This window comes from Pterocles gutturalis, unplaced genomic scaffold (genome assembly GCF_000699245.1).
Source record: "Pterocles gutturalis isolate BGI_N339 unplaced genomic scaffold, ASM69924v1 scaffold3612, whole genome shotgun sequence".
Classification (NCBI taxonomy): domain Eukaryota; kingdom Metazoa; phylum Chordata; class Aves; order Pterocliformes; family Pteroclidae; genus Pterocles; species Pterocles gutturalis.
The window spans coordinates 32,322-59,621 of record NW_010110032.1 but is presented as its reverse complement, the minus strand read 5'-3'; the positions used below and the strand labels follow the sequence as shown (position 1 = coordinate 59,621).

Here is a 27,300-nt window from a genome sequence, read left to right as displayed (position 1 = left end):
AAGATAAATAATTCTAAGTGTGCCATGAAGTGATTTGTGGCAGGATCAAAATAGAGGCACAAGCTTCTGCAACAGGCACTAGTCTGAAGTGATTACATTGCTTACCTGTACTTCAGTCTTATTTCAGAGAGGAATACAGTTGGCACTACAAGAACATGTTTTATCTTTACACGTCCCTAGAGGCACCTAGAAAGCTGCTGCCCTAGGACTGGTTATCATTTGGAGACATTCAGGTATAGCCCCAGCTGCTCAACCCCTGTCCTCATCTGGTTTCCTCACACAGCTTTATCGTGGAGGAATGAAAACAGCACTGGGCAGCACATCTTTCCTGTGCTGCACATGCCCAAAGAATCACTGCCCTTAAATGCACACTTTCAACCAGTATTTCTTCTGCTGGTCCACCGACATAAGCGCGATATCAGCAGTGCTGCCAGCAGTGGCAGAGTGCAGATAACCACAAGGGCTAACTTCTCCATTGCTGCCATGCTGTGGTGGTGTGCTCCCTGCCCCGCAGCCTGAGCTTTATCTCCTGCAATAATGGGTGTGTCTGGTCCTGACAGCTGCATCTGGCTCTGACTCTGAGTAGACTGGGGAGACACAGATAACAACACAACAGCCAAGGGCTATCTTGCACATCTTGCTCAAACAGCTGAAGGCTATCTGAGCTTGCATAAACAGTGAACAGCCGGGGGCCCATTGCGCTATCCTGCACAGCAGCGGGCTGCACGCCAGAATCTCCCCTTGATAGGGACACCTCTCAAGGTTACTCCTCGAGTTTGAGGGATTCCTTGCCACGACAGATTCTCAGTAAGCGACTAATAGCAGCTAAGCTTTCATAGTTTAGCATAAGTGATGGGGCTGCACGCCAGAATCTCCCCTTGATAGGGACACCTCTCAAGGTTACTCCTCGAGTTTGAGGGATTCCTTGCCACGACAGATTCTCAGTAAGCGACTAATAGCATGCTAAACTATGAAAGCTTAGCTAAGTGATGTAAAGGATTTAATGTGTATATATAATCCTTTAGACATAAATGGTTAACCAAGTCTGGGAGTAGGATTGGACCCAGCCGCACCGAAGGAGGAGTTCAGAGAGCAAGGGAGTCCTTTCTGAACCTTGTGACTCAACAGGAGGGTTTCCCTTACCCTCTGTATTCTTTAGACATAAACTGTTGACCAAGTCTGGGATAAGGATTGGATCCATCCGCACCTAGGCTCCTCTCTGAGGAGGAGTTTAGAGAGCAAGGGGTCCTTTCTGACCCTTGTGACTCAATGGGAGGGTCTCCCTGACAGTTTTGTCTGACCCTGTCCTCTATGCAGTAAATAATCAAGTGCACCTTGCCATCAAATCCTGTTAAATCATTGTCACATTAACCTTTGAACTTTGTTAACTCATAGTTTTATATAAAGAAATATATTGCTGCTTCTCTCATGTGAGTGAAGTGCGTAACTAACTCTGACTCCTTCCGTGACACATGTATGCTAGCCCATGCCTCAGTTGGAGGTTTTCAAGTGTAATCAGTAGCCTCAAAGTTTTGAGGAAGAAGTTTCTATCTTTCCTGACACTCACAAACTAGAAGTCCTATTATCTCATATGACTGAGTTACTGTAATGAGGACAGGTAAACTATCTGCAGTCTACTGCCTATATTTATTTTTTGCATAAAAATGGCATGGACACTATGAATCAAAAAAAAAAAAATCTACCTGAAACAATTGTACCGTTAATTAAGAGGTTGGCTCCTATATTTCCCCCTTGGAAGAATTTATTTAATACCAGAAGAGGCCAAAAAGAAGGATGTTCCCTTAAATACCTCAGGAATGAGGGGATAGCTGTAGAGGAAGTAGGTAAATTCTAAAAATTTATCCTTGTTCAAAAGAGCTCTCTGAAATGGGATTTGTTATGTCCTTTGACAGCTTCTGATTAAAAGCAGAATACTAATTGACTGAACTGCATATTCTGCACCACCCCATTAATTGAGGTAAACCAGTGACAAAACAGAGTAGGGAAACAACTAAGATACTCAGATATCAAATTTTCTATACAGTGAAATTTGCCCACACCCCATGAAAAGAAAAGCCTGTGCAGTTTATGTTTGCAAGAGCTGTGATAAATGGCCAGCAACAATACCAAAGGAGACTAAGATATCTGACCTCCAGCTAGACTCAGTGACTTTTAAAGACAAATTGGACCACTATCATCATCTGGTCTGACCTTCTACATTACAGTGGCCAGAGGATTTTATCCTAGTCCCACAATTTATGGTTCAGCTAAAGCCCTGTAGGAAAAAGACATCCAGTTTGCTATTAATGTGGGCAGGCTGCCCAAAGCACAGAAATAGCAGGTACCAGAAACATGCGAAGGTGCTGCTAATATGGAAGAGCTCCAGTGATAAGCCTTTGTTACATGAAGATAAACAGACACACTAGAACAGTTTTCTAAAGTCCAGATAATGAGATAAATCAATCTGTATTCTTTCCTATCTTTCAAAAAAAAATTTTTTTTAAACAGTTTCAGAATATTCAGAATATAACAGATTTCCAGGTATTTCAAATTATCCAAGTTCATAGGGATAGAGTGGTCCTTGGAGATAATCAGGAAACAGCTGCTAGTAAGAAACCACTGTTCAGCATTTTTGAAGATAAAAATATATTTGTAGAATGGGAAGAACATTGTGGTTAACTAAAAAGAGTTGAAGGCGCAAAGCAAATTAGTTTGTTATGACCAATTCTTCTCCCTCTTTTTTTGATTCTGTCTCTAATTAGCAAGACAGTTAAGTAAACAAAAGTACCAACAAAACTCATGATTAAAACATGCAAAAAAGAAATCCTTATGGTCATACACCAGGTCTGCCAGCGTGTAATTATTCTCGTGTTCCTTTAAATGCTGAGTTCTGCTAAAAACAACAGAACTCTGAATGTGGTTGTTAAATTGCAGACCGAAAAAAACAGAGTGTCAAGAAGAACATAACTTTTTGAAGAAAAGAAAGCAGATAGGCCTTGTTACTTTGAAAAATCCTGTGGCCATAAGGAAGATAGGTGTTTCTCTGCTGATAACAGAACCACTATTCTGTTTAATTGACAGTGCCCAGGCCCTGTTAATCAGATTAGCCAGAATGTGCTGTTCAAAACCAATCTGAGGCTGTAAGAGAAAAAATACAGGCTGTTTACATCTCAAAACCTGTAATATCAAATTATTTCTAGTAAGAAAAAAAAATCCCAAACAAAAAGAAACAAAGAAAATTCTCAAAATATGGTATAACAAAAACACCGAACTTACCTAAAGTTTGTCTTTCATTCTCCATGTCATTGCTTAGGTTATCTTCTGAGGCATTATCACTGATATCACTTACATATGAGTCATCATCTGATACCTGAGCGTGAAGTCAGGAAATAAGCAAGATATATCACTCATTAAAATAACCCCACATGGTCATGAAAATTGTTACTTTCCATTGCAATTATTGTTCTAATGGATTTGAACTGTTTAAGCTGTGTTTCAATATTACAGGAAAGAACTAAGAAGTCCTAAGCAGAGACAATTGAGCTTGAGAGAGATCATAATTGAAAATTCAACTATTATTTTAGTGGATACATACTTCATCTTCTTGGCCTCACAGCTAAGAAGGCTTTCCTCATATCAAAACCAAAGTTTTTATGGAGTCCAGAGGCGGGAAAGTGAGCTATTAAGGTTCAATATGCATGACATCAGCCCTAAGGTATCTACAGGTACCACAAGGACAGATATGAATATATATTTCTATGATACAATTTCTTAAGCACCCGTATAACAACTCAAGGCAGGCAGTACAATATATGCAGTATCTGCATACTGGCTACCTTATTGCCATTTGTCTGAATGCACATATAAGACTTCTCCATAATAGTTATTGCATTTTACTGTGAAGAGATAATGACAACAAATAAACACACGCAACATATTAATTTCTAAATGTTTTGAAAATTTTCATTTTCTGGCAGTCATCTGATGTGCAATTAGTTCTCAGAAAGACTGCATGTCAAGTAGCAGAAAAGAAACTACACCAGAATGACGTAAATGTTAATGTTCAGATAGACCTCATTTTCCGAAGAGCTAGCAGACAGTAGGACTTCCTGTGCATCAAAAAATTCTGTGAGAGAGTCTGCTATAGACAGTCTGCTTTCATTGGACATCTGGTGAACCAGACTTCTGCTTTCTTCTCTTGAATTTTCCTGTTTAAAAGAAACAAAGTTTTGAGAGGACAAGTACCACAAACATCATAAATGCATATAATTCCACAGGCATATAACTTAAAGGGCTGTAAAACACTGGGAGAAGATTGCACATGTACCTCTCCAATTTAGTGAAAGGTAGCATGTGTTTCACAGAGGGATTTAAAGCCTAAGTAAAACAGACCAAAGAGAAGAAGAAAAAAAGGAGGAAAAAAAAGCAATGCATAGTCAGTAAACCAATTATGGCACTGCATGTACTTTTTCCTCAAAAAAAAAAAAACCAACCCAAAAAAGATGTTAAGTGTTTGATATTTGAGTGATTTAGCTAGATATACACAAGTATACCACCAAAAAAGCTCCAAAACTACCATCTCTTTATATTACAGATCCATATTCCCTTCTCATCTTAGCAAATTAATTAGTCTTTTCCTCCCAAGCCTTGCTTAATGCAAAGCCTGCAGTGCAGTGGCATTCAAAATTCAGAGGGGCAAAGTTGCTTTCTATATAATAGCAATGCTTCCCTAGCTTTCTTACTTCACTAGATAATCTTCTATGCTGTGCTTTAGAAAACTTTCCTTCATATCGACACCTGAGATAGCTCTGTGTTAACTAAACCCAACATATTAAAGCCATGTAAGTGACATTGCTTTTGCCTGCTGCAGGCATGTTTGACTGCAGAGATCTTGGCAACTTCTCCCATGGAAGCTCTACAGATCATTCACATAAGCAGAGTTACAAAAAGGTGGCCTAGCAAAGGTGGGGTGACCAGCAAGGCTTGGTTCATTCTGTGGGTGCAGTAAAAAAGTTGGAGAACGTTGTGCACTACTGTTTTCCCTGATAACTCTACCAACACTAAGGAGAAGGGCTAGCTGGCCCAAAGGAGTGTATTAGCTGCTTTCAAGCTTTTCTGCATGAGATGCAGATTACAAACTTGTAACCATGACTACCCTATCATAATTTTGCAGCAATTGTAGTGTTTTATTTTCAGAACAATATAACGAACAATTTGACAAGTCTATAATCAAACTGACTAACCTTCTTTCAAAGCTTTTCTGCTAGTAGATTTTACTATAGTATGGAATGTTATTCAGTATGTGCTGATAATGGTGACATGGCAACAAACCAAACTGTTACCATACAAAAGACTTAAAAAATTACTTCTGATACAGCAGCAAGACAAGAGGAAACCTCAACATTGTGTCTCCTGTGGGAAGGCAGTACACTAGTCTACAAGTTTAAAAAAAAACAAACCCAAAACAAAAACCCCCCCCCCCCCGCCCAAAAAAAAAAAAACCAAACCAACAAACCAACAGCAGGTTTTCATATCTATCCCATAAGAGTTTCAAGTTGTCTTCTTTCATGTTCCCACTCTGGCATGATAAACTACAATGTAAACTGCCCAATAGACAAACTAAACTTTTACCTTGTGCAAAGGCTTGAGATACTAGTTTATACTGCTTCAATTTTCACAGGTCTGTCATAGCACCTGATCTATCACTTAGAGCTAAGCCTTGTGCAGTGGTCCCATCTTCCTCACAGCAGCACTACTGTATCATAGTCCTCAGACAAATCTAAAATGAAACTTCTCCAATATAAGTGATTTTGTCCTCAAGTTCTATCCCAAACCATGCCAAAGGGAATTTGTGATTGAAACCTCTACAGGACCTTTTGAAAGCTATTTTTCTCATGCGTGTGTGTATATATAGTGCATAGAACAAGTTTCAGAAATAATCCATGGTCATTGCAAGGACCTCCACTAAATAAGAAAATAAAGAACTCCTGAAATTAAAAAACAAGGCATTAATGCTTGTCTGGATAGCAGTTTAAGTGCTGTTCAAATTCGCATGGGATTAAAACAAAAGGCATTAGAATTAGGCAAAAAAAAACCTGAACAGCTAAACATGACCAAAACACAGCTTTACTAAAACAGAAATAAACCATAACAGACAGAATGACTAAACTGTCCATAAAAATAAAATGAAATAATAAGTTATATAAAACCCCTAGCATTACATCCTCTCAAGTTCTAATGAAATATTTATACAAGGACAGCAGAAGTTTCTGTTTGAGTTAACATTTAGGAAAATCCATCAGAAATAACTCAGTTCTTGCTTCCCTCACTAGTGCCATTAAATGCTAGATCCCATGACCTATAAATATGCAATATTCACATGTATTCTGCAGCAAGCCAAAAAAACCGTGTGAACATCAGTACGTCTCAAACTGGCTAACTGGACCTGTAGAAGACTCCTTGTCTTCACACAAATAAAACCAAGTGGCCGAAAAAACTGCTGTACATCTAATTTCTTTGATTCTTTCATGGAAACGTCTGATTGTTCTAAACCTTACATGAGCCACACTGGTAGCCAGCATTCTGTGCTTACAATACTCAGACAGGCGACAGAAAGAACTACAGAACTTGAAAGTAATAAGGGGGAGAGAAACAGCAGCATGAGCGTAACAAGGCATCAGCTCTGTTCATGCTGAATGCAAAGCGGGCAGGAGGCAAGGGAAACACCAGGAACCAGTGGCAAAAAGCAATGGAAGTGTGCTCAGGAAAACTGCTCACAAAAGTCTTTGAAAACAAATATTACACAATGCATCATCCAAAATGGCTCATAACCATGAAAGCAGACTCATTTTACTAATACAATATGCCATAGGGAAGACATGAAGAACAGGACAAGATGCAGCTATGCAGCACTATCTAGATGTAGGAGGCTTGATGAACAGACATCGCTGAAAGAGGAAATCCATACCCACCTTCACCAAATCTGGACTTGATTTTGCATTAGATGCTGAATCAAGGATCATAGATTCGGCATGTATTCTGCGTAACCGGTCTTTAAGGTCTGTGTTTTGTGCTATTGCCTGGAATATTTAACAAAAATATTGGGGATATAAAGTTCTCTCAACTAACTTGAGCGTGGCTTTATTGTGTAAAAAGGGGTGAAGAGTATTCAAAGTGCTGTATAAAACACCGCCACCATATGATTTTTTTACTGGTTCAGCAAATCATTTATTATAAACACTTCAACCCTTGTTCCTTATCTCTCAAATTAAAAGTTTTTGTTCAGTGTGAGGGAAGAGTAACATAAATGGAGAAAAAAAAAGCCAAAGCTGGCAGGATATTTCAAGTTACCAGGTTTTGCAAGCTACTTTAAGTTATAAATGAATTTTATGCTTTTTTTTTTGGTTTACAAGCTCCCTTCCTTCACCCTTATCTCCAGACTCACCTCTCTCAACATTAATTCTTACTCTTGCCCCATCCAAAACCATTTGATTTTCCCATGAGCCTGGTATACAGACAGTTTCATTTGCCTTCACTGACTTAATAAGAAATAAGACTTAAATACTGACAGGTACAAGTACAATTTGTGTCCTATCAGCTTATAATGGCAATGATCAAAATAAAAAGCCTCTACTGCAAACTCATGTTTGTTACACATCATTTACTCATGCTGGGTGCATCTGATGGACAGATGTCCGTCAGAGTAGACTTGTAGGAAGAGAATGCAACCCTGCCTGGAATGAAAATAACTCAAAAAAAAAAAAGTGCTACTAACTTTGGAATAATACTGAAGACTTACTGCCCATTTTAGTGATCTGAACCAATACGATGATGTGGAGAACTCTGCTGTTTACACGTTCGCTTTGTCCCACAAATGCTTCTAATTTCAACAGTAATTTTTGTTGGAAATAGTCTTGGGGGCATGAAAGACAGTAAGGTCAGTGATGATGGAGGGGAGAAAGTAATTTCTGGCTTTACATGTGTAGGGTCTGAATTCTCCATACAATCCCGTATCACTTCTGTATCAAGTGTTCAAATGGACATTGCATTATACCCACAAAATCAAATAAGTGCAAAAAATGATTTAGACAGTTTTCCTGTAATAGCATCTTCCAATTTTCATTATTTGCTACAATGTGTTTTCTTCCTTCTATTGTCTTCTTCCTGCCCCCAAAATAAAAATATTGTACTTTTCCCTATTCTGTATTTGCTTTTCTTAGACTGTGAATAGGTCATGTATACTATCTTAATGAGGGAGAAGCAGAGGCAGAGATACTAATTTTGTGGTGTTTTATCCACTTTAAATCTGTTCACTTTTCTTCCCCTGCCAGGCTGATGAGAGCAAAACAGACATGTTTGATAGCTTTCAACCTGTGAGTCTGATTTTTTGTTCCTCACATACAGAAAACAAACTGAAATGAACAACAAACACTTAAGTCAAAGTCATCAACACAGGACACTCTTGCAAGGAAGTCTTAGAAATACATCAAGTTTATCATATCTGTGCTTCCATACATCTTCAAAGGAAACATTTATTTTTCCTCCACGATCTGTGCTGTATAGGATAAGAAAATTTCTATTGGCATCATGACTTTAGAGCTCTGCAGGCTAAGAATAGCTCTCACAGGTGTTAACCTCTTCTGAAACTGTCAAGGTTCACAGATGACTTCTGGATGGGCTACAAAAGGCTTATTAAGTATCAGATAAGACCTAAAAGCATGACTTTTAAAAGACATTTAGAGGATGAAGATGGACAACAGAATTTCATTGCTCAGAAAAAAAAATAAATTCATGCTAAGCCAAGTGTTCCCTGAGTTCAGAAATTTTCAAATAGATTTTATATCTTATATATCTATAGACATATTTAAAATGGTAGGCAAATAACACTGGAAAAAAAAGGTCACCTATTCAAATATCAGAAGTGGAACATCTGAAAGCCCAAAACAGAGAAGTGCAAATGAGTGAGTATAGTTATTATGCAACAGGTTTCAGCTTTCTCTAAATACTGTGAAGACATCACAGCCTCTAGGCAAAGAGGCATGTTGTATGCTTAAAAAACTATAACCATATGCAGCTTTTGTAAAGCAAAGCCAATTTTTCATACTGAAATAATTCTAGGATGATCTATATCACATTTATCAACGCCAGATACCCTCCCCTGCCTCTGATGAGGAATTTGCAACAAACACTGAAATTTTAAGACCACGGTAATGATGGCCCTTATTGATCTGAAATCAGATCACTGTTTGTTGACACATTCAGACATTACCAGCCTGATAGTTCTGGTCCCAACCGTTTACAAAAAGCGCACGAACCAAAAACCCCCACCTTTTTAAAGAGCACGATCTTTTGTCATTTAGAACTCTGCCTTAACAGCTCCATTGGTGCTTTTAGATGACTAACAGATAATTAAGTTTGGAAGTCAATATAAACAAGTTGTACTTGAATTTGCTTTGCAGTGTCTTGGTGCAGCATGGTGAAGCTCTAGTGCATGAGAAGGGACAGCTGAGTGCTTTCAGCCATTCTCACCTTTATTTTATGCCAAGTCATACAGCCAATACTTGAGTACTGTTTAGGAAAAGGAAGAGGAAACCTGCAACCTCCCAGAATGGAGTGATTAAGCAGTGTATATTTCAAGAGAAAGTAGACTCATCATCACAGAGCAGCCCTCTGATTCTTAACATCAAAATGATACAGATTATTCTATATACCTAAATCAATCTATCAAACTTCAGTGACTTCACAGTACCTTTAACATTTAGGAAGGAGTCTTTGAAAAACACCATATATGATAACTTACTATGTTTCAATACTGCAAATTCTAGCACAGAACACACACTAGAGAAACAGAAATTAACTATTATAGAATTTAAAAGTAGTATCTGATAACAATGAAACTTGCTGAACTTCAGCATGTCACTTACGGATGTCAGGGCATTCTTCAAGCCAACTATTTGTGCAGATGGAGATGAGGATGCATCATGCTCCAGCATCTGCTTCAGCTTTTCTTTCTCTGTAGATATGGTGCTGAAAGCTGACCTCAAGGTGAAGTAAACTAGAACCATTTCGTAAAAAGTGACAGTTAAAAACACCTACCAATTGTATACACACCAATTATGTAAAACTTCAGTGAAACATCATTTATGGTGACAAACAAGAATTTGGGTTAAGAGATCCAGGTGGGTTACTAAAAACAAGTAATATTAATCAAAGTTATAGGGTACATTTTTTAGTAGGAGAAATGTTTATGTTGATGCTACCATGTTGACTATGTTAGCCGCAGTCAAAATTACTCTGATTAATTGTGACAGATTTGTGACAAAGCTAACTAACCACATCTGCTCTTCACTTGCTTTTGTTCCCCAATTAGCTTGAATCTTCAGATGGTCATGACTCTATTCCACATTCCTTTAAGAATTCCAGTGGGGGAGGAAAAAAAGAGGGAAGAAAAAACAAAATCAAAAAAGCAGCTATAACACATACTGTGCCACAGCTATAGGGTTAGTAGTTTCCCCACAAGCAAGTCAACTGTGGTGTCGAGTTTTGTTGTCTCTTTTTGGGATAAAGAAGTTTCAGCTTGTTAGATGATTTAGTGACTCAAAGGGTCAGGTCCTGAATGTTGTGCATGTTACATTGCTACTTCTACTCCTTCCTGAGCCAGTATCACCAGCCTGAAACATTTAAATCAGACAACAGATCATGCAATTTTAAAATCACTAGGTTTTTAAAGGGGAAACGCACCTTCCTTATTTTTTTACATTCAAGACATTTAATCTTTTCTTTAAACACAAGGAATAAAAATTTATTCAAGTACTCTTTATGTATGTGGGATTTCAACATTTCAACATTTATTAACTGGTGAATTAGAGGATTTCTGAGGGCCTAATCCAGCCTTGTAATAGTCATGAGAGCTGCCAATGCAAAAATGTCTATATCTCCATTTCCCTGTAAATAGATAATCTGAGCATAGATGCAAGGAAAGGGCAAAGAACAAGAAATCTCAGATACCTCTCTCTTCTAATCATCCACTTCAAGTTAACCTGAATCATCATCACTTTATTGAATATTTGATGCAACCTAATTTACTCTAAGAAAACATTCTTAAGGTGTATTTCAACACTGCAAACCATTACCAAATGTAATTCTCATGCTTAACCTATTTGAAAAAAATCTTGAACAGTAGCACAGGAGGTGAGGAGGAACATATATCCACTATGACCTATTTTGTTCACTTTTCGTATATGGATGACATGACCAGAATCTTCAGTGACCTTAAATGTAATTTAATAAGTTGTATACTAAAACTTCAAGCAGTATTACATGCTAAAGTACTAATGCTACATTTCATTTGTATCAAAATCTAAAGCAAAAGTTTTCTTCACTACTCTTTCTTGGAAAGGGTGTGGTATAAAGCAACTCTGGAAAAAAAAATTCTTTGTACTCTTAATAAAATACTGTATTAAATAGTACCGAGTCAATTGCCCCCTCAAATGCATGAATCAATCTAAACAAAATTTCTGACATGGACATTTCAGGTAAGATGACCTTGAGTAGGTGATTTCTTTGCTCTGCTTAATAGCAACTTTTCCAACTCTGCCCCACCCCCACTTATTTCCTCTTTTTGGAAAACAGTTTTGACTAGAATTGACTTTATGAAGTTTACTACTTAGATACATTCCTTACATAACGTAATCACGATACATCAGCACCAGAGGGGAAAAACAAGCAAAGAATGCTTATTGATAACATCAACCATTATTTTGTGCAAAAGGGGACAAAGACAATACTTCCAAAAGTCTTTCAGATATGAATGCTTAAGTGTCTTTGTCACCAACTTCACTTAAGCAATAAAAATGCTTCTGGTGCAAGGGTGATGGAGCAAAGCACAGCTAATGAAAAATGATGTTGAGAGAAGAAACATTTCTAGTCAAGCTACCCCTCTGGCTGCTTTTACATGATTTTACTCTTCTGTATTCACTAAAAATAGGTTACTACCATAGCAACCCTTGCATCACCAACAAACGTTGACTCTGAAATACAGTGAAGTGCACCAAATATACAAACATACATGTGCTCATATACACGCATATGCATGCAAACACAAAAGAGTATAATCTGCTGTTGTGTTTATAGCAACTGATTTTAAGATTTTTACCTTTTGACAAAAAAACCACAACCTAGGTTTTTAGCACATAAAACAAAGAAAACAAAGGGCTGTCCTTTAATAAATAAAAAATTAAAAAATTTGATGATTAAGCTACTTTTTTCAAATTACTCAAGATGTCAGTATTTGCAGTTCCTCAAGGGAATTAAAGGAAGGGAGAATGTTTACTGCTTTTTCTAAACATTAAACAGGAAGCATTCTCAGAAGACAGGTCATTATTTAAATTGTGGTGATATAAAACAACGTATAAAAGACAATTTAATTTACCTTTATGTGCAATGTGAAATAAGTCCTCTTGCATTTTAGTAAAGTCTGATGATGTTTCAGAGCCATCGGAGTAATTTTTCTCCTCTACAAAATCTATTGTAGATAAATTCGGATTGGAAGCATGCAGTCTCATAGGGGCAGAAAATACTGAAGGCACCTGTAAGGAGGATAGCCATTTTTGATGTTTTTACAAACTGTAAAGAAAATTTCATTTTATTGTACCCACCTGGGTTACATGTTGGAGACACCAAAAATGGAAAAACTACTGTCAATTACCAATAGGCTTGGGATGGCTAACACCTGGCAAATGAAACCATATATATAATTTTGCCCAAGATATAATAATTGGAGATCTGACAAAACTCCAAGAAACAAGCCCATTGAGAGCTTTAACAGATGCTATACTATTTTTCCCCTCTTAGAAGCACCTAATCACATGTCCTCTTGATGCAAATGTGTACAAAACTACCTGGAGAATTTGCAAAAATCTGTATTGATAGAAAAATCCCACAAACGCCCAGACTGGAGACAGATTGAAAACATGGGTAACTATTGCAGATATCAATGACAACATGTGTGTGCTTTGTCTGATATATTACCACTTAAAATGAACTAGCACAGGAGACTACTTAGAAAGGATTCATATTTCCTGAACTGGCTACACCAAGAAGTGATCAATAATATTTGGAGAAAGATGGGCACTGAAACAACTGAAGTTACCTGTAACATTCCTTTAGCCTCTTTCCCAACAACTCTGGATCGCCACCTCCTGTGTGTTCTCTTTTCCTTCTTTGGGCTTTCAAAAGGTCCAACCTTTTAACAACACATAGGACAAAAGTAATATAGACTGACACAAAACTATCAGAGATACGAAGAAATACCTTGATCCTTTAGGATTTGTGGGGTTTTTTTGGAATTGCAAGGGAAAATATTTTTTTGTTTTGCTTTTTTAAACAACAAACCTGCATAGCATTTATAGCAGGTGCTGAATATGTCCTGTGAAGAACATCCATGCTCTGTAACAGCTGGTTCATTTCCAGTAAATGTGCGTGACAGTTGGAGAGGTCTGTTTTGAACAAGAGATTATTTTCAGTTGCCATAAAGTAAGATACACACTGAAAGCTTTTTTTCTATGTAGGTTAGTCTTATTTTGATTGTAGCTAGCTTAAGTTATTCATTGACTAAAAGCACGTTACTGGACAACTAGATAAAAAGGGTGTATCCTTCTATCTTCAAATTCAAATTACTGAAATGCATCTATATGGTGTGTATAATGACAATGATATTTCATCCTAGTTGGCTGCAGAAGAATGAGAATTGCAGTTTGGGACTAGTCAGAGCTCCTCACGGTGAGGGTAACAATGCCATAAGCATCAAGACTGAATTGTACATTCAGAGCTAGAGATGAGGCTCCTCTACATTAGAGCTGAAGCTCACTGGTAGGTAGAACTTTACCAAAGAAGTATCACACAGACACTGCCAACATGAGAAAAATCTTCATGCTCTTAGGAAAGCAGCATGAAAGCAGAAGGTGACTTTGAAGTACAAAGATCTAGTGCTTTTTAAATGAATAAATTTTGGATGCTTCCCTTTTTTGAATACTCAGCTTAAGAAAGTTCAAATCTTACAACTGGAGGTGACCTTCATATATAAAAGAAAACATACTGAAATATATAGGTTCCTTGAAGAGGTGCCCACAGTTGATACCCCCACATCCAAAATCACTCGTCCTTTTGAAAACAAGTAGCTATTTAATCAACAACCACCCCTTTCCTCTGTCCAGTTTCAGAGAAAACTCTTTACTGTAATGACTAGTTATAGTATAGTACTCTTGTTGTCAAGAAAAACTAGGGGAAATATTAGGCTACTTTCAACTTCCTTCAAATATTACCTCTTGAGCATTTTTCCATGTCTTCAGAAGACTGTAGCCAAGATGAAATTCTGGATTCATTACTCGAAAAGGAAAATGACAAGTTACCTCCAGCTGACAATGAACTCTGTTTGGTCAAGCTGCCTGCCTGTTCCAAAGAAGAACAAGTGAATTATTAACAAACAATATTTTAATGTTGTATGCACAAATTTTGACAACCAACACTTGAGGTCTGTGACTGGGGACAAGGACTGAAGGAATCAATAACATGGAGGAAAAAAAAGGTAGATGAACTAAACTATACGTGCAGTCACTGAGCATAATATCAGGATATCTAACACAACTGCTGTCCACAAGCAGTAGCAATAATAAATTTTGAGGAAGGGCAAAGTTCTGCATAAGATAAGTCAACTTCATACAATTAAAGCACCATAACATGGCTAAAAGTGGACATTCTGTTCCTTCTCCATGCTCCCCAAAGAAGCCCTAAAAGTAACTTAAATGTAATGTGCGTATTTGTTAAAGCTGTTTTTCAGTGAAGAAAGCAGATGTTATTTTAAAATGTTACTCAAGGTTGCATGACTTCAGCACGGATTTGGCTTGACAGACCTTAATACATGTGACCATATCCCTCATCTGGGTAAATACTACCCTTTTACAATGTCTCAGTAGTGATTTTCAAATTCACCTCATTTTCAGCAGTGCCCACTATCAGATGCTTCAGGAGATGCTGGAAATTAGTAAGAGCTAACTGAGCAGTATAGCTAAGTAGTTTCCAATAGGAAGAAGTCTTTGCCCAATACTATTACCAGTGGATTGTGGCCTATAATGCTGTTTTCTTCTCTAACATCACTACAAATAATAGCTATTCAAATGCCTGATTATTTCTAGACCCTGCTAAACCTTTCAGCTTTAAAAATATCTATTTCAGGTAGTTCCACAAATTACATGCTTTGTCAACATCAGTTTTAAAATGTTTCGTCTTAAGTGCCATTACATGACCACTTCACTGGTTATGACAAAAGGTAACTACATTGTTTGGCTCTTCTCTGAAGCATACACTTTACAAACTTTGCTACCTCCCACTCACCTTCTATCAAAACTCAGGGAGTACTAGTTTTAAATCTATTAATAGGAAACATCATCTACATCTCAGTCAGTTGCAGTTTCCTTAAATGGTCTTTTTAAATTTACAATATAAGTTCCAACTTGTGTTGCAGAATAAAATAAAATGCACTGTCCCTGTGATGTCATTCAGTACTGTGTCAATTTATATAGTCAGTATGCAACAGTAATAGGTGTCAATAAGCACATTTATTTTTAAATTAATCTGTGTAGTTTAGCTGTTTTATTCCCACATAAAGCTGTGCAGGCTTTAGTCATCTCTACATGTATACCCAATAACAATCTGAGCACCTTTAAAAGCACAAGTAAACTGAATTTAAAGATGAGCAATTGTACTGGCATTTTGTGAACACATCCCACACTTATCTCTTCATAAATCTATCTCATATAACCAACTTTTCCAGAACTCATATACACGAGGGGCATGAGCAGGAGGGAAGAAGGAACTAGGCATTGCCAAGAAGCAGACAAGAGAATTTGTGTAGCACCAGTTAGCACAGTTTTGCTTTTGATTATCATGGCTTAGCTTTAGAATCCAAGCATTCCACATAAACATATATAATTACATACACCTGCCTCTCAACAACAACAAAAGTGAAAACTGATCAGGTGTTTCTAAAAGCAAATAAAATGCAATGTAAAGTTCATTCAATGTATTTTTCTCAAAATAATCTAACTGCTGGATTGATATCAAGTAACATCAAGCTAGGGCTGGTGTAAATTGGCAAACTTCCACTTAGCTTCAGCAGAGCTAAGGTGATTAACTGCAGCTTAAGAACTATCCCTTTCTATTTTTCACATGAAAATAAGTAGGGCTTCTTTGCAGTGCAAATCTGGATTAAATTAGAAGTGAATTAAAATGTTTCATGACAAAGAAGACACGGTTAGTTTCCCGACAGTGAGCATAGATTTTTAGATACATTGGTCACATGGATTTTATTTTTTTTTTAGTATAGGCATAGATATATAATTGGCTTTGCAATGTTCCACTTTTGCCCTTGACAGTCTTCTCCCCTTCTATCCCTGTGTCCTGGGTTAAGCAGAGACAGAGTTAACTTTCTTCATAATAGCTAGCAAGAGGCTGTGTTTTGGATTTGTGCTCAGAAGAAAGCTGATAAAAAGTGATGTTTACGCGGCTGCCAAGGTCTTTCAGCTTCTCTGGCTGTCTGCAAACAGGAGAAGCTGGGAGGGAGCACAGCCCCAGTTACTAGCCCAGGATTTGATCTTAGGTTCAGGAATGAGACCCAGCATGGCCAATAATCTATTCCATAACATACACGTCATGCCCAGTATACAGGTGAGGACCCTCTGGAAGATCGTCCCTTTTGGTTCCAGATCTCTTTTGCTCCGGGTCATCTCGCTCCAGGCGGTCGCTCTCCCAAGGCCTTCCCCCTGCCACCCCGGTCAGCTCTCGGTCTGGGACGCTTTGACTGTTATCTCTGTTCTGTGAGTGTGGTTTTGGGACTCTCCCTGCTCCGGGATCATTAGCCGGGAAGAGGCTGAGCCTTGGTCATCGGGTGGGGGGGCAGTATCACTGTGTATCACTCATTTGTATATCTGTATATAGTATTATTTTCAATATTATTGTAGTTTAGTTATTAAATTGTCCTTATCTCAACCCACGAGTCCTTTTTTCCCCTTTACTCCTTTAATTCTCTCCCCTGTCCTGGGGGGTGGGGGGCAAGGATTGGGTGAGTGGGTGTGTGGTTTGGCCCCCAGCCAAGGGCAAACCCATCTCACCCTGGTGTCTTTTTGGAGAAAAGTACTAAATAGCCACAGGAGGTTTGCCATTTCCTTGCAGACACAACCTCAGAAGAGCAGGCTGTCAGAGCCACAAAGGTGCTGGCACCACAGAAAGCACACAGACAGCTCTTTGCAGAAGAGCCCCGTTACTGCAGGGTGAGTTACTGTTCTTTCACCTGCCTTCTCGCACAGCAAAAAGGTCTTCAGGCACATGTTTGTGTTCGGTAAAACTCATACATAGTTACAGGGTAGTCCTACCAAAGAGATGAACTGCAGGTACTGGGGAACAAGCCCCCACAGATCATACAGTAATATGGCCAGGGAAAAGAAAACCTCAGACAAGAGGACACCAAGGAGGTGATTGCTGCCTAGGAGACACTCTGGAGTTGTCAGAAACAGAGAACTGTTTCAGTTGTAGTAAGTAACACAATATTACTAAAAAAGACATTATTCTCAAAAGAGATCACTGGTTCTAAACTGGAGCAGAAGAGCTTCATTGGGTGAATGTGCAGACTGCTGAAGGCACAGAGGTTATGTTCAGGCACAGAACACAATCACTCTTCTGTGAGACTGTATCAAAGAGGTCAGTTCTGGTGTCAGACTGAGCATTTGTCAGATCATTTGTGAAACTAACAGGCACAGACTTTACCTAAAGAGAAGTACACTGCCAGCTGGACCCATCCAGACCCCATACCCACCTCACAGCATAGTCCTTGGATGGGTTTGAATAGTGCTTCTACCTCAGTTAAAAATATAAATGGTGGCCACAGGTGATGGCTCTTGGATAATTCTTACATACTGCTTAGATAAATTCAGTCAGATTCCTTAACGTAAAAGGGGAGAGGTTTTACTAGTGAAAGGATAAATAAGGGAAAAAAAAAAAATCTAGCTGAGTGCTCTTCTGTGACCCAGACTAATATTCACCAGCACATATCATACAAATACGGAGATATGTTTCAAAAATTATGAGGTTTATAACTCAATATGTAGTTTTAAAAGTCATAATGAAAATATGATTTACTGCATTAAAACAATGAGACAATATTATAGAATTTAACAGCATCATAGAGAAAACTGCTTAGGAGTAAATCAATAAATAATATAATTTTCCTCTTGACATTTTAGATCATAACTTAAAGCCCATCACAAACTTGCGTTACGCTCTTTACTTAATAAAAACAAATCAGACTAATTTAGTCCCTGATGAAAGCACATTATTTATAAACCATAACTATTACCTTTCTACCCAGAGCAGAATCACAGAAACCAGGGACAGAGTCTGCAGTAGTAGACCCAGGGAAGAAAAGATTGACATCATGAGGAAACATGGAGATTTCATTCTGACGGTACATTCTGTGATGACGAAGTTTTGCTACCCATTCATCGAACAGCTCCTGAGATTTCACCTGCACAAAAATTCAGGTTTTATAACATTCAAATTCAAAATTACTAACAAAGAAACTAAGGTATCTTGTGCTCATTAGACTGCTAGCCTGGCTGACCTTTACTGGCAAAATATCAGGAAAGTTTTTCTAATGATGCTCCTACTAAAATGCATACTGTATGAGCTTCAGCACGATAGAAAATTTATCACACTATAAAGTCAAAAAGAGAGAAAATTCAATTAGTATAGTTATGACTTCCAATGCAGAATACAGTACTTAGAAACTCCTAGACAAAAAAAAAAAATTAAAACCATTTAATTTGTCATTTCTTAATTGTAATTTTTAAGGTTTAGTCAAGTTTTAACTAACCACAAATAGAAATTTGATTTTGGTGATGTATTTTAAAACAATTTATTCCACAATGACAGATAAACCTACACATTTGACTGTGGAAAATACTTCCTACAGATAAGATAAAGAGCAAGATACAACTACTGAAAATAAAAGCACTTGTGCAATAAGTGCATACCCTTTGCTGAAAAAAGTGCTAGGTGAAAAGAGTGCTGCTAAACATGCATCTTTGAAATTTCTATTCAGAACAGGGTTACTGACTCTAGAGCCATACAATAAGGCCTCTCAAGTTATAAAGTGTAAACTAGTCTGCTGAAACTAAAAAGTAAGCTAATGTAACAGACCTCTTATTATTAAAAAAAAAAACAAAACCATAAGGTCTCCACCATACACAGCTAATGTTATTATTTTGGGAGCAAGGTTATAACAATCTTGAAGACCTACCTTCAGGTGGTATATCTGCTCTTCTGTATCCAAATCTATACATTTTGTTGATTTCTTTACAGACATGACAGAAAGTCCAACATCAATACAGCCATGAAGCTTCCCTCTCTCTATCTGCAAAAAAGTAAAAAGAATACAATCACTCCAGAATCAAAGAAAAGGATAGACATTACCTCCTGAAATCATCATCTTCCCCCCTTGAACCCACTTAAACTGCCAAAACTCTTATTTCCCATTGCCAACAATATGGAATTATCGTTATTTTGGATAAAATAGGGTTGTTACCTTATAATGGCCTTAAAGGGTTTCAGAGCACTTACATCAGCTTGGCATTTCGAATACTTCAAAATCCCTCTGTCCAAAAAGAAGTATCTCTGTAACCAGAAATGCAGATAATTAAAACAAACAGAACACACAAGAAAAACTCAAACAAAAAACCACCACCTCCCACATTTCTTTGGAGAACACTTTCTCTGCTCTTAACTAAGCCTTTTTTGCCACAAAGCCACACCAAGCAAGTCCCACTCACATGGCATCAGGCTTTCAGGTACACATTCCTTTCCTACCTTGTGCCAGCCCTTCAAAGGCCATTTCCTCTTTTTCAGCAAGTAGCCCTCCTGCTTCTGTGGCTCCTGGGTACAATTCATTGCTCCCCGAAGTCCTTCTACAATTTCCCAGCTGTCCTGCTTAAACAAAAAATCCAAATGTAGATCTTATTTCTTTCCAAAGAACAGAACTGTTACAAGAGATTCAAAAGGAAGAAGGCTATAAGTAAAAAAAAAACCCAAATGATGTTGAAATCTAACCTTCGATCTATCTTTACACTGTCGATCTATCATTACACCTCCAATTTTGTCTGGGCCTCTCCTGCAGTTCAGACACAAGGTGTCTCCCATGTTCCTGGAGGAGAGCCACGTTTCTCACTGTTCTTCACATCAGCTAGGTGGCCAAGAAATTGCCTTCACAATTAAAAACTGAAAATTGGAAGACAAGCTGAAGTGGGAGCACTTGTTCCCATCAAGCAGGCCCTGCAGTCTGCCACATCTCAGGTGGTGAAGGCAAGTCTTCTACTCACATTTCTGCCCTGGGAACCTCACACTCCAGTTGCAAAGGTAGCTTCAGTTGAATTAGAAATGGATCCTTTTAAAAGCACAAGACAAATCAACTAAGCTACCTAAGGAAAGGCAAGGAATAGCTCAGAGAATTACCAGCTGGGGAACTGCTAGATACATGCAAGGTGCAAGGCCGCAATAACAGCATCTGGTCCTCTTCCACATACAAACACCAAGAAGACTCCAACCTTTCCACCTGAACTCCCACATTTGTCAAAACACTGCTGCTGGGACTGGTATTGGATCCATTCGCTCTTGACTCAAACCCTAGAGGATCTTGATTAGTATTTTGTTTTGTGAGAGGATCTGACATATCATTTAATGAGGAAAAAGCATCAGCTGGCTATTGCTGGGAGCAGCTGCAGAAGTGAAAGAAAACTGCTTACTCTCTAAAATGAAGGCAAATGAATCAGGCTGGTCAGTTATCATCTGTTCTCATCTGTCTGAGACAGCAGAGGAGAAAATTGGAGATACAGGATTTCCTGAAAGCTACTGGAAGCAATCAGATTATGCTCCATTTTGCTGATTCGTAGCCCACAAAAGGGAACTGAAAGAGATACCCCCAAACCAGTGAGTTTAAAAAAAAAAAACAACAAAAAACCACAAAAACAAAAACAAACAAACAAAAAAAACCCAAAACAACTACCACACCTCCCCATTGCTCCCCATTGGTAGTGTCTCAAGGTTAGGACACTACAAAAGAGTTTGTACTGTTATGGGCCAACATCTGCACAAAATGATCAATGCTGCATTTGATGCCCAGGCAGAAATTTTACTTGAGGCTGAGGAAGGAACATACTCTTTACTTCCCTCAGGTCCAGAGGTGCTCATTTCAGACCAGCACTGGAAAAATCACCCTGTAGTTGCTACTTGGCTCATACCTGCTCTATGTCTGAGAAAAAAACCCATTCACTTTGGTTTTCAGAGATAAGTCTGTCATTAGGTAATTGTAGCAATTTTCTTTATTTAATACAATAAAAGCCTCCTCATCTTCTGCAATATTTTTTATCATACAGCTCCTCAAGGTGAATTATTTTGGGACAAAGAAAGAAGTAATTAGTTTGAACGGCTCTTGGACTGATGCTTGCACTTGCAGCTCACTGAATGAAACACGATGACAGTGCCAGACTCTTCCAGTGTAAAATGCAGTCAGTTGTACTGAATATTTTAAAGTGCCAAAAATAGAAATCCACTTTGTGAAGGATAAGAGTTGGCATTAGCTGCAGCTAAAGCATTTGTTACAGTTCATAAAATTGGCAGAAATTATTTAATTTTCTTTTTTAGAACATGAGTTTTTTTAAGCAGAATTCCTGGCATAAAGCTTTTCCCTACTGAATCTATTTTAAAAGTTAGTTAACATACTAGACTTAAAAATAACTACCACAATATATCTTCTTTTGATCACAGGTCAATTTATATTTAAAGAAGATCAACATCAGTTTTCCTTCCTCACAAAATACAGTTTGAGTTGTCACTTTGTGGAAAAGATCCCTTTCCACAACTGAAGGAGCAGAAAAGAGCAGAGAGGTGGGATGTGGCAGTAGCCTCCCACCTGCTGAGGGGCTTCAAGGTGAAGATGAACTTAGTGGAACAGAATTAACTGTTAGCATCTTCTGTTCACACTGTAAATGCGTTTTATTTGGCAGAAAAAGGGCACCAAGTTTAGCAGAGGAAGGTGTAGCCCTCTCCAAGTCCTACAGCCCTGCTGAAGTCAACTCTTTTTTGGCACAGCAGCCCATCTTCTGCATCACAGGACTCTACTTATGCTCTACACCACTGACATACTGCTCTGCAGGGAGGAATAACTAAATTTTAGTGGGCACAGCTAACTTGTAGTACAAGGGTTTCACGTTCCAGTCTCAGGTAGCTTCCTATTATCTGGTGCTAGTGTGTACCTGCAACAGTGTCTGTGTCTAGGAAATCAGGGACCCCCAAAACTCAGATCCCATTAATTTGGGGAGAAACAAATGAACTGTCCAAATCCCTTCTTCCATTGTGCATTTCAGAATTTCTTTCTACTTAACCAGATTAAAAGAACTGCTGTACCAGACCAGCAGCACAGGAAAAAGCACTTGTCAGGCAGATCTGTCATCAACCTTTGAGCAAGGAGCCTAGCTCTGAAGGTCCCTGAGAGGGACGCAAGTGTTTGAGAAGAGATTAAGAAGTCCTCCATGGAGCTGGAAGATGAAGGGAAGAAGATCAAAATCATAGCACTTCATTCCCCAATCTGCGCAGCATATAGCAAAACTATTTAAACCTTCATGAGTTTATTAATAAAGAAGTGTCAGTAACAGTGTTACATTGTACTCTTCTACCAGGGCTTTGCAAAAAAAAAAAAAAAAAAAATCAGTGGTGCTTTTTAGAATAGCAGATTTTTAACAGATTTATAGAACTTTAGATTGCTGCTGTCTTCTTAATAGAATACCTAGCGTGCTGTCATTTAAACTAACGTGCAGATGAAAAGGGCAAATTAAATAACTCTCAGACAGTGGCATCACTCATCCCAGTCTTGTCAGCTTTGAGTAGGTAGATATTAGTAGGGATGGATTGTGAAGCTCCAATTTAGCAATACAAGAGGCTGAGTGAGAGAGGAAGCAATTAATATTATAAACAAAACTACTTGATCCTTCCCACTTCCTCTGTGGGAAGGAGGGAGCAAAGGGACAGGACACAAGAAAGACCTCAACATCCTCACTGCCCAGAGCAACAAGTTAGATTTTGTAATACATGCTATACTAAACAGTTTATACCACTAAACAGAAGGTCTCTCTAGCAAAGTAAAGAGCTTTATAATCTGTAAGATCACAACCTTTTGAAGAGCAGGAACAGGGAGAACACATCTGTTCCTCGCCCAAAGCACTCCTGTGTCCAAGCCAATAAGTCCTGCAGAGTGCTGCCTCTGTCAGGCCTAGAGGTCCCTCTTTCATGCAGCCCAGAAGAGTTTATTCAAGAAAACATTCACTGAAACATGCTACCATCACAAACTATAATTGACAAATAAATTAAAAAACGGAAGGGAAAATGACCCACAGAAGTTATTTTCAAGTAAATACCCTGAGTGCATACTGCACAGGACATTTATGTCTTTGTTTTCCCCAACAAAGCAGTTTGTTCCGTAAACTGCAAGACAACCTCAGTGTGAAAAAACAGCCATGTGAAAAACACCAAAAATATCGTGGAATTAAGGAAGGAACAGCAATACACAGCCATGCACATAAACACTGACAATGCTGAAAGCAACTGTAATTTAGAATTAATTTCTTTTATTTTCTTTCTAAATTTTGCTGCTTTGAAGGAAGACCTCTAGATCACTTCAGCACATGGAAACAAAGTTACAGAACAAACTAGAAAGTTATTGCACTCAGTAAAGAAGGAAACAGAGAAAGTATTAAAGTAGTCCTTGCAAATATTAGAAGACTCTCTTTAAAAATAAAATTATCAGAGGACCAGTGGAACCTTAAAAAACACATGGGATTTCTGAAAAACTTTTGTAAATTTTCAGACTATATAGAAAATGCAAGCAAGCAGAGCTTTTAGCCTTGCTTAGTGATCATTTCCCAGCATATAAAAAGCTACACAAACTCCCCAACCTCTGGGGGCTTGCCTCCATCATTACCACCCCCTGCAAACACAGACAATCAGTCAACCCGTGGAGGTTTCCTAGATGCAAAAGTACACTGTTACTTACTTGGTATTGTAATGACTGACCATGAAAAGATTAATACTGAAACACTGATCAAAGTGGAGATACTTATCACAGTGCTCCATATTATCACAAAGAAATATCAACTTTTCTGGGCTGCTTCTTTTGATGCAGCCCAGAAAGCCAACCGTGTGCTGGGCTGCATCAGAAGAAGATTTAGCAGCAGGTTGAGGGAGGTGATTCTCCCCCTCTACTCTGCTCTCGTGAGACCCCACCTGGAGTACTGCATCCAGCTCTGTGGCCCCCAACATAAAAAAGACCTGGACCTGTTGGGGCGAGTCCAGAGAGGAGCCACAAAGATGATCGACCTGGACCTGTTGGGGCGAGTCCAGAGGGGAGCCACGAAGATGATTGGGGGCTGGAGCACCTCCCCTATGAGGACAGGCTGAGAGAGTTGGAGTTGTTCAGCCTGGAGAAGAGAAGGCTCCAAGGAGACCTAGTAGCAGCCTTCCAGTACCTGAAGGGGGCTACAGGAGAGATGGGGCATCACTTTTTATCAGGGAGTGTGGTGATAGGACAATGGGTAATGGTTATAATATGAAAGAGGGTAGATTTAGACTGGATATTAAGAAGAAATTTTTTACTGTGAGGGTGATGAGGCACTGGATGAGGCTTTGTGCAACCCGGTCTAGTGGGAGGTGTCCCCGCCTACGGCAGGGGGTTGGAACTCAATGATCTTTAAGGTCTTTTCAAAACCTAACCATTCTACAATTCTATTCTCTGATTCTATGAACTGTATCACCCTGCAATATACATTGGGAAACAATCAATACCTCCATTTAGCTTGACCTGATAGGTATATGAGGCAATTTACTGTCTGCCTGACTAAAACGAATGAGCATGGATGTACCAGGAATACAAGCAAAACACCAAGTTGCATTTCTCCCCTAGGTCCAGTACACCTTGCATTTTTGTACAAGGATCAAAGACTAAAAAATTGGGGATTGACAAGATGACATTAAGCCTTACTGAATTATTCCTTTTCTCCAAAGAGAGCAGGTGAGAACAAAATGGATAAGAAAGGGGACCCGCTAATAATAGTTCCAAAAGCCTGAGCTAGCCAACAGACTTGATCTGTGAGGTTCTTGGAGAAATTGCTTCTGCATAAGTACAAATAATAGTTCCAAAAGCCTGAGCTAGCCAGCAGACTTGATCTGTGAGGTTCTCGGAGAAATTGCTTCTGCATAAGTATGGTTGCTTATACTGGCTGTGTAACACACCAGTGGATTTAGTCATGCTCATGTAAATCTTATTATTTAAATACTACAGGATAATACTTGATATTCATGAACTGTTGAAACAGACAATACTAAATGTTTTAAATTACACTTTTTAAATGTAATCCCATGCTGAGGATATTAAAAAAAAAATATTGCAGGAAAACAAAAAAGGCACCTTAAAAGAAAGGATTCTTTGCTCAGTATACTAGAAATGCACCACATTTCAACTAGCACAGCACTTTAAAAGGTATAAACCGTTTAGAGATTTGTCTGCATTGCCAATTGTATGTACAGGGCCAGAAGTCCCAGAAAAGCAGGTGCTATTTCAAAACACAGCTGAGGTCTCCAAAGCTTTTGGGGGATTGGGAAGCTCAGTTCCAATTAAAATTTGAACCTGAGGCAACTTCAAGGGCTCCACTAAGCCAGCATCTGTACAAATAAAAGTTTACGTTGAGCATATTGCTCCGGATTTTGCAAGCATGGATTGCGTGTTTAAGCTTAATCCTCACTGTGGCTGCGGGTCCATGTTTCTTGCCCACAAACAAAAGCTGTCTTCAGGAGTCTCGCTTGTCAGGTGCAAAAACTCATAGACGTGTCTTTTTAGACTGTAAGGTTTAAAGAATAGCCTCATCTCTGCAGAAAACTAGGAATCCTTGGCATTAGGCACCCTGATGCATCACGTTACACAACTACTTATTTTCTTAACTACAGTTCTACAGAAACTAACAACACGCACAGGCACTTTTTCACCTATGTCAAGTTTCAGAAAAAATGTGTTCTCTTTTACACATGTACACACACCTTTCCCTGGAAACTTGAAATAAGCAGAGCAGTTACACAATATTCTATCACAAAAGTGGTATCTTACAGGGAAGACTTGGATTTTCAGGATCAGACCACTGAGACCAAGCCACTACAGCAGCAGTATGTCACTATAAAGACACCATACATACAACGTGATAGAAATTCAAATTAACTGTTAGCATTCTAGTTTTACAAGTGCCTGCTATTCAGTAATGTATGTTTACTGCACTTGACTCAAAACAAGAAGCCACTACCAACAGAAAAATAAAACAGAGTAAGGAAAACTGAAGTGATGAAATAAAACAAGCAAAAAACAGGAAAAGAGTTTAATAGATCCACCAATATTCAAGAGCAAAAGTAACAGCCAATCTTAGTAATGCTTTCAGTTTGGTTGAAAAAGTTTGTATTACCTGCCGACTTCCCTGCTTGGAGGAGCAGCTGCTAGTACTTCTTGAAGGAGACAGCATTTTCTGGGATACACCAAAGCTTTTTTCTTCACTCATGATCCAATACCATTAGTTTCTCATAAACTCACTTAGAACACCATTAAAAAGTGATTTAGAAAATGTGCTGGAAGACTCCTGAGAAAAACACAGAGCTCATCATTTATCCAAATGCAGTCCAGTGGTATGATCTGCATCCCATGGAAATTCCTAAAAGCGAAAAGAAAAACAAAAAGTCAAGTTATCAAATGCCATCTCTTACTGCCATCCTGCAGCATAGATCATGAAATTGTAATAAAGCCTTTGATAATACAAGCCAACTGCTTCACCGTACACTGTTAGAAACTAATTTAACAATCACTTTAAGATAAATTATCAAGCCTCAAACAGGAACAAGAAGAATTTTGGATCCTGTGTACGTTATTTAATTGCTGTTACTTCTTCAGAGGACAAAGTACAGTATCAAACATCTTTTTCTAAATTATTAATTTAGATCTTTAAAATTAAAGACACATACAGAGTATAACAAATATCTATATAAAAAGAACCAAAACACCCTCAAAATGAGAAGAAAATATCTAATAAAATGTCTCACAAAAAGGATGATGAGTAACCCCAAAAATATCTCTTTTTTTCCCAGTTCCTTGATAATTTAAACAAGTAAGCATGG

General features: G+C 38.3%; 1 protein-coding gene across 4 annotated transcripts in view; it reads right to left on the bottom strand.

Moving 5' to 3' along the window:
* The window catches only part of OSBPL3 (oxysterol binding protein-like 3), a 41,123-nt gene extending 14,433 nt beyond the window's left edge, over positions 1 to 26,690 (bottom strand). Inside the window, exons 1-13 of one of the 4 annotated variants that reach the window (XM_010073168.1) lie at positions 26,598 to 26,690; positions 19,915 to 20,031; positions 19,669 to 19,722; positions 19,349 to 19,462; positions 18,407 to 18,574; positions 14,322 to 14,448; positions 13,393 to 13,496; positions 13,151 to 13,243; positions 12,431 to 12,587; positions 9,924 to 10,054; positions 6,972 to 7,079; positions 4,074 to 4,208; positions 3,277 to 3,370 (exon numbers count right to left, since the gene is read on the bottom strand). In XM_010073168.1, the coding sequence (XP_010071470.1) occupies positions 3,277 to 3,370; positions 4,074 to 4,208; positions 6,972 to 7,079; positions 9,924 to 10,054; positions 12,431 to 12,587; positions 13,151 to 13,243; positions 13,393 to 13,496; positions 14,322 to 14,448; positions 18,407 to 18,574; positions 19,349 to 19,462; positions 19,669 to 19,722; positions 19,915 to 20,031; positions 26,598 to 26,690 (1,495 nt within the window). The remainder of the gene's footprint in view (positions 1 to 3,276; positions 3,371 to 4,073; positions 4,209 to 6,971; positions 7,080 to 9,923; positions 10,055 to 12,430; positions 12,588 to 13,150; positions 13,244 to 13,392; positions 13,497 to 14,321; positions 14,449 to 18,406; positions 18,575 to 19,348; positions 19,463 to 19,668; positions 19,723 to 19,914; positions 20,032 to 26,597) is intronic. The other 3 variants (XM_010073171.1, XM_010073170.1, XM_010073172.1) reach the window with 3 other exon arrangements.
* Between the last annotated feature and the right edge of the window lie 610 nt (positions 26,691 to 27,300).